General features: G+C 37.8%; 1 protein-coding gene across 1 annotated transcript; it reads right to left on the reverse strand.

Moving 5' to 3' along the window:
- Window positions 1–1,385: 1,385 nt before the first annotated feature.
- LOC143037832 (zinc finger BED domain-containing protein 5-like) lies at window positions 1,386–7,297 on the reverse strand. The gene is made up of 4 exons (XM_076206392.1): window positions 7,188–7,297; window positions 6,381–6,702; window positions 4,820–6,187; window positions 1,386–1,436 (listed from the first exon to the last, which is right to left on the reverse strand). The coding sequence occupies exons 1-4, from the start codon at window positions 7,295–7,297 to the stop codon at window positions 1,386–1,388; spliced, it is 1,851 nt and encodes a 616-aa protein (XP_076062507.1).
- Between the last annotated feature and the right edge of the window lie 4,205 nt (window positions 7,298–11,502).

An 11,502-nucleotide genomic window follows, 5' to 3' on the forward strand; every position in this document is an offset into this window, starting at 1 on the left:
CCTCCCATTTCCTTCCCACGCTCTACCGACATCACACTCGTACGATTTTATTCAGTTAGGAAAACGATCCCGGACTTAACCGCCTTAAAACATAAGGTTCTTCTCAACCTGAGTAAAATGATTTGGCGTTGAAAATAACGAAATATTTAAATATGTCCGTTCGGGCTTACCGGGTTGATATGAATACACAACCGATGATAAGATCGTGTGAAAACAATCTCTGTTCCTGGCTTGTAATGATGTCTTATGTTAGCTTAAAAAATGCTATTAAACAGTTATAAGTTTGGGTTTGTAAAAAGTCAAGGCTAGCCACTAGCATTCAACCTAATACAATTTTAGAATTGCAGTAAAAGTAATTTATGTCATATTTTCGAGTGCAATGGGTGCAATTTGGTGCTATATTTTTTCAAAATTTAATAACTATAGCCTGAATTACCCTAATTATTTTATACGTGCATGTTTATTAACATGTTTATAATTTATAAGACCTATAAAACCCATATTTTCTGATTGCATATATTTCTATATTTTCAAATGGCTTTAAGGGGCTCCCGGCACCCTCTGACATCTTCTGTTATATATGTGGCGAGTATGTAAAGAAGAGAGGCAAAAAATTCTCTTAAGAAACGTCGATGAAGGTTTGTGAAACCTACCAGAAATACTTCGGGATGCCCGTGGGGGGCCAGGACAAGCCCAGGGCCCCCTCAATACCGTTGTGAACACTGTAAGAAGACGCTGGAAGGGTGGCTGCTGCGAGGTGAGAAAAGGTATCTGAAATTCCCCAATCCACAGATCTGGCTAGAGCCAACAGATCACTCCAGAAACTGTTTGTTTTATTCACGGTGGATGTTAGCCAGCGGCGGAAAGGAAAGAATGCTGCCGCTGTGCATTACCCAGATCTCCCATCATCAATTGTTCCAATTTCTCACTGCTCCAAATATCCCGTGCCAGTGCTCCAGGTGAAGTCCAAGACAAGTATATTGAGGAAGAGGAGGAGATGGATGCTGAGGACTTGGCTTACCTGTCTGAGGTACCAGAGAAAGATTGTCACTTCCCAAATAAAAAAAGAAGTAATTGATTTGGTCAGGGATATGGGCCTGACCGAGTTCAATGCAGAGCTATTCATCTCCAGGATGAATCAGTGGAACTTGGTCAAGGAGGAGGTGCAGGTGACAAGTCAGAGAAGTCGGCACGAACCTTTCTCAGGTTTTTACACTCTTAGGGATGGACTCTGCTTCTGTCATGATACGCCTGGATTGTTTGACGTTATTGGGGTGCCGTTTGTGCCCAAGGAGTGGCGGCTTTTCATAGACAGCTCTACCACAAGTTTGAAGGCTGTCCTCCTCCACAATGGAAAGAAGTTCCTGACGCTGCCTCGAGCCCATTCAGTCTGCTTGAAGGAAAACTACCTCAGTGTAAAAGTCCTCTTGGAAGCTCTGCAACACAACCAGTACAACTTTGAAATCATTGGAGACTTTGAGATGTTAGGTTTCCTGTTTGGTCTCCAGGGTGTCTTTATCAAATTCCCTTGCTTCCTTTGCCTTTGGGACAGCAGAGCCAACAATAGGAAGAACTGGGAGCAACGAACAGAATTTGTAGTTGGGACCTGGAACATCGCGTGAGAGCCCCTGGTTGATCCCAGGATTGTGTTCATGCCGCCAATGCACTTTAAAGTCCTGGTTCAATTTTTAATTTTACTTTTGTTTTTGTAAACTTACTTTCGCCAGAAATAAATAACAATAAGTAATGACTAATAACAATAAATAATGACTATAGGGTAGTGACAAGGGGAGGGTGGAAGTGAGGGTGGGATGACAGGTGAGGGTAAAGTTTTGGAAGTGAAGGAAGTGTTAGGGTAATAGTGTGGGGCGGACCCATTTGCGTTGTTGTTAGTTGCTGTGTTTGAGTAGGACATCCTGCCTCTACTCTTATTCAGTTATTGTCCTAGATAGCTAATTATATTTTATGGTTTTGGTATGAAGGAAGTAAGCACGTTTCCGCTTTCCCCTATGGAGTTTTGATTAATATCTCTTTATTTTCTTTTCTTTTTTGTATATAGTGTAGTATTTGAATTTATCACGCGTGCTTCCTTCATATGCATATTATATTTAACATATATTTAACATATATCTACATTTTTGCTTGAAACTTCGAGGAAATCAAAGATCGGAATACTAGTATTCCGATCTTTGATTTCCTCGTGGTTTCAAGCAAAAATATCTTTATTCACGTGTTTTATGTGATTACTGTTGCATATATCTACATACATATGGTGGGAACATGTGGGACTTAGAAGTGGGCCATGTGCCATGAAAGTTAATTTAAAAGTTTTGTGTTGTCTATAATGGGACCTTTCGCAGTGAGCGATTTGATACCAGACACCGCAAGATTTGGTAATTCTTGCCGGAAAATAAATACTTTTTTGGGCAAGTTTTATAAGTTTACAGAGGTGTATCGTTGTACATTATTGTGTCTGAAACTTAAGTCAATTAATTTCATGATTGCAAACGGCATATAGAATTGTTTGAGCCTCTATTTATAATTACAGATGATATTCGTAGAACAGCCTATAATTGTATCAAGCCAAGCAATTTGTCATTTTCTACCGACTTCAATGGATGTATACTGATATATACTTTCATTTGAATGCACCAAGCAATAGGCAAATCCATGTAATGTATCGAAAATATAATTTTGCATCGAAGACTTAATTTTTTCGGTACGATTAACATTTGTCTTTCGCTTACTTTTTCTTGAAGCTGACGTGCAGTCTGCCACGGCACACGTAAAATTAGTCATATTTGTTTGAAAATAGCTCCCAGCAGATCTAAGAGGCTATTCTTTACACAAACGTCGTTAACTTCGTACGTCCGCCACCACTGTTGTTATTTTTTATCTCACTGATCATCTCCATATACAGGACGTGACAGTGATATCCATTATTTTTCAACACTCTCAGATAAAATGCACAAACCGAAATCAACATCCTCTTATTTTTACTGCTCATACTTACTTCAGTAAAAATAATTACCTATGTAAGAGGCCGGTAGATAGAGGTACGAATGCTAATAAGGTTAGGAAACACTAGGGTATTGAAATGCTGAGTCAGCGAGTCAGACTCGCGTTGGCTCGGCATCAACTGTTTTTATAAACAAGATTTGAGGCGCCGTTCTGTCTGTATAAACACGGCCGACGGGAGGTGACTGTTGTAATAATCGCTGATGTAATCAAAACACTCTGTGAGCGCAAGTTATTTTCGTTTGACAAATGCTGAGGTAAACGATATTGCTTGTGACATTGTAACGGCTTTCCGGATTGGAGAAAAGGTGGAAGAGGAGGAAAAATTATTGGTGCATGAATTCAAAGTCACGCCCATAAGGAGTGACATTTATTTGAGAAGTCAGAGGAGATTGGATTAGAAAAATTAGTGACGTCAGACGAAGGTGGCTTGGCGTATAGGAGAGGGATCTCGGGGGCAGACGAGGGAGAGAGATCCTGAGTGTAACCAAGACAGTGTAATTGTAGTGGAAAGAAAAGAAAAGAACTAATTAACTTTCCTTAACCTCAGGACTGGTCTGAATTACTTGAGAAATACCAGGCATGGGGCCTACTGCATAAGAGGAACTTGAAAAGTTATTGGAACGGGCGTAACGAAGGCTAGGGGCCTTGTGAGTGGAATTACGAGACTAATAGAAGTGTAAACGGTCGAGGACCGATAGTGGTGGTGACAGTGGTGACAGAGGAGGTGAAACCTATTTTTAGTTTTACCTTATAATTAAATTAACAAAGCCTTATCACACACCAGTAAGTAAAAATCATAACATTAAGAGTCATGGTTTTAATTTTAAATACATTTATGCAGCAATTTATGTCGTATAATTTTTTAAATATCGGTTTCCAAATTAGCTAAGTCACCCCTTTGCCTCGTGAAATCCGAGACAATTGAAAATTCTAGCGCTAATAGGAATCTACAAGCCTGACTGAGAAAGGTCCCATTATTTGTATTTGTGTTTATGTGGTCAGTCCTCGGAAGCGTCGTAGTCTGTTGAGTGTGTTGTTTGTTATTTGTACTCTGTTTTTGAAGTGTTATTGTATTCCTTGTGATTTTATGGTGAGGCCTAGGATATGTGTTTGTTGTATGTTATTATGTTGTTGTTCATTCTTATTGGCTGTCGTACTGATATGGCTAGGAGTTGGAGTTTGTGTTTGTGAATATTTTCCCTTGTTTTTTGTATGTGTTGGTTTTGTTGATTTCGTGTTCTGTTGTTCTGGCAAGCATTAATTTTCCTGTAGTGTTTGGGTATGTGATGGCTTGTATGATGTCGTCTACGCATTGTATGATGTAGCTTCCGTGTGATGGTGGTGGGATGTCTGCCGTGTATAAGTTAAAGAGTGTTGGCGATAGTACGCTTCCTTGTGGAACTCAGCTTTGGAGTGGAAAGGCTGGTCCGATGTGGTGGTTTGTTTCTATTTTCGCCGTTCTGTTGTCTAGAGCATAGATTCCCAAACTTTTCCATTCCAAGGACCCCCCAGATATTTATATCCCATCCGAGGACCCCCAGCCAATCAAAAGTTATTATTACCATACCAAGATACCCATTACATGATTATAATGCAGTCAATTTACTATTTGCATATTCCTACACAAAGAAAGTATAAAGATAAGCATTTAAAATATATAAAAAAAATTATTGTTTGAAATTCAATACAAAGTAAAATTGGTAGAAACAGCCACAATAGACAGATAATTACAGTATGTACTGACACCACAGATAAAAAAAAAAAAATAATAATAATAAAAAAATGCAGAATTAAACACAAAAGCTATCAGTTTAGTGGGATGGATGGGCTTGATGGCTCCTACACAGTTGATCAATGCGGGGCTTGATGTTAGTGCCAAACGCATGTCGTTGTCCACCTGTAGGCGTGCTCTGTGCTTGGTTTTGAGTATTGTCAATGTGGAAAATCCTTTTTCACATAAGTAGGTTGTGGCGAATGGCAAAATGTATTTCAGAGCCTTCTCAGCCAGAGCATGATATTCAGTTCTTGAGTAGATCCAGAACTCTGGCAATGGAAGGGCAGAGAACTTTATTTTCATACCCCCATCATTTGATATTTCAATGAGTTCCTCTTGCGACTTCATATCAAGATGTGCACTTACCCCGGCTGCGAAAGGGTTTCTAATCCAGTCCATGTGGGAATTTTCCAGTTCAGGGTAATACTCCCTGAAGTAGCCTTGCAGATAAGATAGATGGGACACAATGATGGCGGTGATGTCTTCACTTGATGTCATACATTCTTGGTGATAAAATGGGAACATTTCAGTGACTCCTTCCTGGCATTTGCTTTCCCATAATGAAAGCTTTTGCATGAATGCACGTACTTTGTCCTGCACATTCAAAATGCATAATTCAAGGCCTTGCATGCTCTTGTTTAGTACATTTAGATGTTGGAATATGTCTGATAGATATGCTAGCTTTAGCATCCATGACTTGTCCTCAAAATAGATGCAAAGCTCTGATTTATGTGTTGAGAGAAAAACAGCTAACTCTCTCCGCAGTGCAAATACACGATTCAAAACTACCCCACGCGATAACCATCGCACTTCAGAGTGGAGCAGCAAGCCATGAAAATCAGCATCCATTTCGTGACAAAGGGCTTCAAAAAGTCTAGCTTTCATAGGATGTGCTTTTACATAATTCACTGTTTTCACAACAATCTGCAGAACCTGATACAGTTCATCATCAATGCGTTTTGCAACAAGTGCCTCGCGGTGGAGCATGCAGTGTGTGCTGACGACATTTGGGGCCCTTTCTTTTATGAAAGCAATGACTCCACTACGTTTACCTGTCATAGCGGCGGCTCCATCAGTACACACACCAACACAGCGAAACCAGTCAATGGAATTCTGTTCCATGTATTCATCCAAAATCTGAAAAATATCCTTCCCAGTAGTTCTACCCGTCATGGCTTTGCAGAATAGTATCTCCTCAACAAATTTCCCCTCACTGATAAATCTGATATACACAAGCAGCTGTGCTTTGTTTGCGACATCTGTGCTCTCGTCCAATTGCAGTGCAAAGTACTCACTGTTTTTCACTTGCTCCAAAAGTTGTACAGTGACGTCCTCGGCCATATCATCTATTCTTCTGCTCACAGTATTGTTTGATAGAGGTACCACATCAACCTGGTTGACAGCATCGTTTCCAAATAACTCCTGAATAATGTCCCTGATTGCTGGTAACAAGAAGTTTTCTCCGATTGTGTGTGTTTTTTTGCCACGAGCAATATGAAAAGAAGCTAAGAATGATGCTTTCAGTGCTCTGTCTGGAAGTGTGAATCTCTGTTTGAATGTATTTGCTTGGCTAGCTACTCATGACCTCTTGTCGTTTGAAGAAACCAATGGATTTTGTGGCCTCAGTTGGATGTTTTTGTTGTAAATGTCTTTGTAGTTTCAATGGTTTCATCCCTTCATTGGAGAGTATCTCTTGACAGATAACACACTTCGGGTACTCCACTCCATCGTTTTTTACCACAAAGGTAAACCCATATGCAATATATGAGGAATTATACTTTCTCAGTTTTGATTTTCTCTCCTTTGTACCCAAACTACTTCCTTCACTTGGTCTTGATGAAGTAGCAGTGGAAAGCTCATCAGTCGATTTTCGTTTTAAAAACTTTTCCATCTTCAGTTCACACTTTCTGTAAGCATAGAATAAAGCTTGAATGAATATAAATAGTAATTAAAAAGAAACAAATGAAATATTATGACAGATATAAAAATGTAATAGAGAAGTGCTGGCTGATTGCACAACAAAATATCGATATCACCGACACTATAATGACAGAGAATCAGTGTTGTATATTTTTATAATTATATAGTTTTTTCTGGAGTTAATTTTTTTCCATTGTGTCGCGGACCCCCTAGGACCTTCTCAGGGACCCCAGTTTGGGAACCACAGGTCTAGGGAGCTACATTTTATATATATATATATATATATATATATATATATATATATATATATATATATGTATATATATATATATATATTCTTTTTCTTTCTTTTTCTCTCTTTTTTGTGATGGTGTGTGGAAGATGTGTTTGTAATATTTTGTATTAGTGGCCTTCGTGCCATGCTTTGTCGAAGGCCTTTGATATGTCTCGTGATATTATGTTGCATACTTGCTTGTGTCTTTGGGTGTCTGCGATTGTTTCGTATAAGGTGGCGAATGCTGTGTGTGTTCCTCTGCCGTATTGGTTTGGGTTAGTCATGTCATGGTCGTGTAGATGTGTCATTTGTCTGTTTTTAGTCTTTCGTATATTTTGCCTGGTGTTTCTAGTAGTGATATGGGTCCGTAGTTTTGGATTTGTGTGTTGTCTTTGCCTTGTTTTGGTATGAATGTATTCACTGAGTTTTTGAAGCGTTGTGGGAACTATCCTAGGCTGAGTGTTTCGTTGAATATGTCTGTGAGTAACTGTAGTGTTATGTTTTTTTTGTTTTTTGTTTTTTTGTTTTTGTAATGCCCGATTGCCCAGTTTTTTTTTTTTAATGCTTTTTATGTCTTCAAGTTGTATGGGTCGTGCAATGTAGTTGTCGGTGTCCAGTCTATATAAGTCAATGTTTGCGTATGTGTGTTGGAGGTGTTGTGTTATGTGAGCGAGTATTTTTGTTTCGTGGTTTGTGTCAAATTGTGCGTTTTCTTCTGGTGTTATTTTGAATATGTTTTGCCAAATTTTTCTGAGTGCGTTTTCTTTGTTTTCGTCGTCGTGTAATTTGTCATTGTTGTGTATTATGTAGGGTATGTTGGTGGTGTTGGATCCTAGTAGTCTTTTTATTATGTTCCAGAGGTCTTGTTGGTTTTAGGGTTGAATTTGAGGTTGATATTATGTTGGTCCATGTGTCTTCGTAGTTTCTTTCGCTTTCTTCTAGTATTTGTGTTTGCATTTGTTGTATTGTTTCTCTTGTGTGTGGTGTCCAGTTGTTTCCTAAAATAGCTGTTTTTTGTTGTTTGCTTGCCATACTAGGTGTTCTACTCTCTGGAGGTCTTGGGTGTAGGAAGTTGTTTGTGGCCTGTTGGAATGATCTGTGTTTGTTCCAGTTGGTTAATTTGTTGTGTTTGTAATCTGTGTCTTTTATTTGAGTGTTTGTGTTGGTTAGTTCTTCTGTGGTGATGATTTCGTTTGTTGTCGTCTCTAATATTGTTTTAAAAAATTCCAGTCTGATTGTTTGTATCATAATCTAGGCTGTGTGGGGATAGTTATAGCTGTGGTAGAAAGTGTGAGGTGGAGTTGTATGTGATCCGAGGAAGTTGTTTCCTGGGTGTATCCTGTATGTGAGGTGGTGGTGTCAGTTGGTAAGTATCATGTCTGGGTTGTCTGTTCCGAATGGTGTAATGCTTGTGTCTGGGCCGAGGAAGGTGAGGTGAGTTTGCGATAAGAGTTTTGTATGTTTTTTCCTGTTTGGCTATTGTCGATGTGTTTCAATATTTTGTGTTAAAATCTTCTATGATGTTTGTTGGTTGTGGTTTTTGTGTGATTTTATGTCTTGTGTTGGTAGGTATGGTCTTCGTGTTGGGAGGTATAATGTGGTTATGATTATGGGTTCTTTGCTTGTGTGGATTTCTATTGCTAGTAGGTCTTCGTCGAAGTCGTCTAAGAGTTTGTATTTTATGCTGTTTCTTGTGCCTATGGCTATTCCTGCGTTGTCTTCGTTGTAATTGCTCTTTGTGTGTGTGTTGTAGTTGAATAGCTTGTCTTTAAGTTTTCCTGTGGAATTGAGCTGGTGCGTGTGTTATGTAGTCGTTGCTTAGTAGCTGTCGTCTGTGGAAGGCCCATGATCATACGTTGTGTTGTATTATGAGGATGGTGTTCATGTGAGTTTGTTTTATTGGCAGTTGACTGTCTAGTGTGGTGCGTCTGTTGTTTTTTGTTTGCGACTTTCGTAGTATCCTTGTTGTGTTTTTTGTATCTTGTTTCTGATAGTCTTTGTATTAATGTTTGGTAGGGGTGTGTGTGTTTGTATGCTTTTATAATTTTGTTTTGTGTAGGTTGTAGGGAGTGGAATTCAGTGATAATAACCAGCAGGAGACTGAAATAAACAGCAGGATTACAAAATATAACAACACCCTAAATATTTTGTACCCACTATTAAAAGAAAAAAGCATTCCACTTCAATGCAAGAAGACAATTTATGTCTCAGTGTTAAGACTGGTGTTAACATACGGCAGTGAAGCTTGGTCCCTAAACACCAAATTAAAATGTCGCATTCAAGCAGCCGAAATGAAAGCCCTTAGGATAATAAGAGGAGTGACAAGACGCGATAGATTAAGGAATGAGCGGATAAGACAGGAAATAGGAGTGATGTCAGTGTTGGATTTAATAGAAGAGTGGAAGATGAGGTGGTTTGGACACATTATGAGAATGGAAGATTGGAGGTACCCAAGACAAATGCTGGAATGGGTACCCACAGGTAAAAGACCTGTAGGGAGACCCAGGACCAGATGGATTAAAGGTGTTGAAGAAGCATTGGAAAGAAGAGACACAAACTTACCAGAAGTGAAGGAAAAAGAGACCTATGAGGATAGAGACGCATGGAGAAATCCAGTGAAGAGCTGCCGCTGACAGGATTATTACTACCAGGCGTAGGGTGAGGAGGTGAGAAGTAGGTTGTGATTATTTGTATGCGGTTTTGTTTAGTGTGGTGTTGAGTATTGGTGGGTATTCTAATTGTGGTCTTATTCGTGTCTTGTACAGTTTTAATTGGATTTTTGTGTTTAGGTTTTTAAATCTTATTAGCTTTTTTCTTTGTGTTGTACGTGTACGTATACGTGTGCTTGTGTGTGGTTTTATGCCTTGTGTTCCTATGCGTGTTCCTAATATGGTTATTTGTTTTTTGTATGGTATGTTATTTCCCTCTATTGCGATTGGTGTTGGTTTGCGTGTCGATATGAATAGTATTTGGAATTTTGTTTAATTTGTAATTTTTCCTTTCCTTTTCATATGTGTCTGTTATTTGTATTTCTATTGCTGTCTTTTTTTTTATAATATTTTTCTACTTTTGTTTTTGGGGTAGATGATAATTTGTGTTAGGTCATCTGCGTATTGTAATTGGAGGCAGTGTCAAATAATTCCGACGGGCGCCCCCGGATTCGAACCAAGGCTCGCGGGAACACGAAGCCAACGCTCTACCACTAAGCTATCGGTTGTCTAAAATTCTTCCACATGGGAGGGTCTTGCCGTGTCACTTATGTGAAGGTTGAATAATGTCGGTGATACGATGCTTCCTTGTGGTACACCGCTGTGTATTTGGAATGTTGGATCTGTATATTTATTTATCTTTATATTTGTTGTTATATTATCTAAGTAGTTGCATATAAGTTTGTTTATGGGGTCTGGTAAGTCTATCTGTTGTATATTTTGTATTTGAGTCCTTCGTGCCATACTTTGTCAAATGCTTTTGAAATGTCTCTTGAAACTATAGTGCATCCTTGTTTTGTTTTTGGCTGTTGGCGAATGCTGTGAGTGTACCTCGTCCTGGGATGAATCCGTGTTGGTTTGGGTTGATTTGGTTGTTGATTACTAGGTGTGTATATAGTCTGTTTGTGATGATTCTTTCGAATATTTTGACTGGTACTTCTAAGAGTGAAATTGGTCTGTAGTTTGTTACGTTTTTTTTTTTTTTATCATTAAGGCTATCGACCTATAATGAGGTCATTAAGCCTGTACGTTTGTTAGCTGTTTGTCTTGTTTTGGTGTGAATATGAGTGTGGAATGTTTGAATATGTTTGGGAAGTATCCTAGGCTCATTGTTTCGTTCAGTTTTTTTGTGAGGTAGTCTAACATGCTATCTGGTATGTGTTTTATTATTATTATTATTATTATTATTATTATTATTATTATTATTATTATTATTATTATTATTATTATTATTATTATTATTATTATTATTATTATTATTATTATTATTATTATTATTATTATTATTATTATTATTATTATTATTATTATTATTATTATTATTATTATTATTATTATTATTATTATTATTATTATTATTATCATTATTATTATTATTATCATTATTATTATCATTATTATTATCATTATTATTTTCATATTTTCTTTGCATTCTAGGGGGGAATACTGAATTCTTTTTATTTATTTATTCATTTATTTATTTATTTATTTATTTATTTATTTATTTTTGTGGAGGGGAAGAACTAAGCTCCCTACAGCCTTCCCTCAGACTGAAGTTTGTTCCCCCAGGTGTTTAAAATGACCTGTTCTTTGCTAGACTAAAATTCTAAGAACTACTGGTAAAATGACCTGTTCTTTGCTGAAATAAAATCCTAAGAACTACTGCTAAAATGACCTGTTTTTTGCTAAAAATAAAATCCTAAGAACTACTGCTAAAATGACCTGTTCTTTGCTAGAATAAAATCCTAAGAACTACTGCTAAAATGACCTGTTCTTTGCTGAAATAAAATCCTAAGAACTACTGC

Source organism: Oratosquilla oratoria, chromosome 23 (assembly GCF_046742065.1).
Source record: "Oratosquilla oratoria isolate Oo_2021 chromosome 23, ASM4674206v1, whole genome shotgun sequence".
In the NCBI taxonomy this organism is placed as follows: Eukaryota; Metazoa; Arthropoda; class Malacostraca; order Stomatopoda; family Squillidae; genus Oratosquilla; species Oratosquilla oratoria.

Excerpts from the sequence above, each read along its gene's own strand:
- LOC143037832 (XM_076206392.1), bottom strand. The coding sequence starts at position 7,297 with ATGACACATCTACACGACCATGACATGACTAACCCAAACCAATACGGC. Across the intron at positions 6,703-7,187 it reads GCAGACACCCAAAGACACAA|AAAGTGTGAACTGAAGATGG; the intron begins GCAAGTATGCAA and ends CTATGCTTACAG. Across the intron at positions 1,437-4,819 it reads CCACTAAACTGATAGCTTTT|AGCTTCCAAGAGGACTTTTA; the intron begins GTGTTTAATTCT and ends GTTGTGTTGCAG.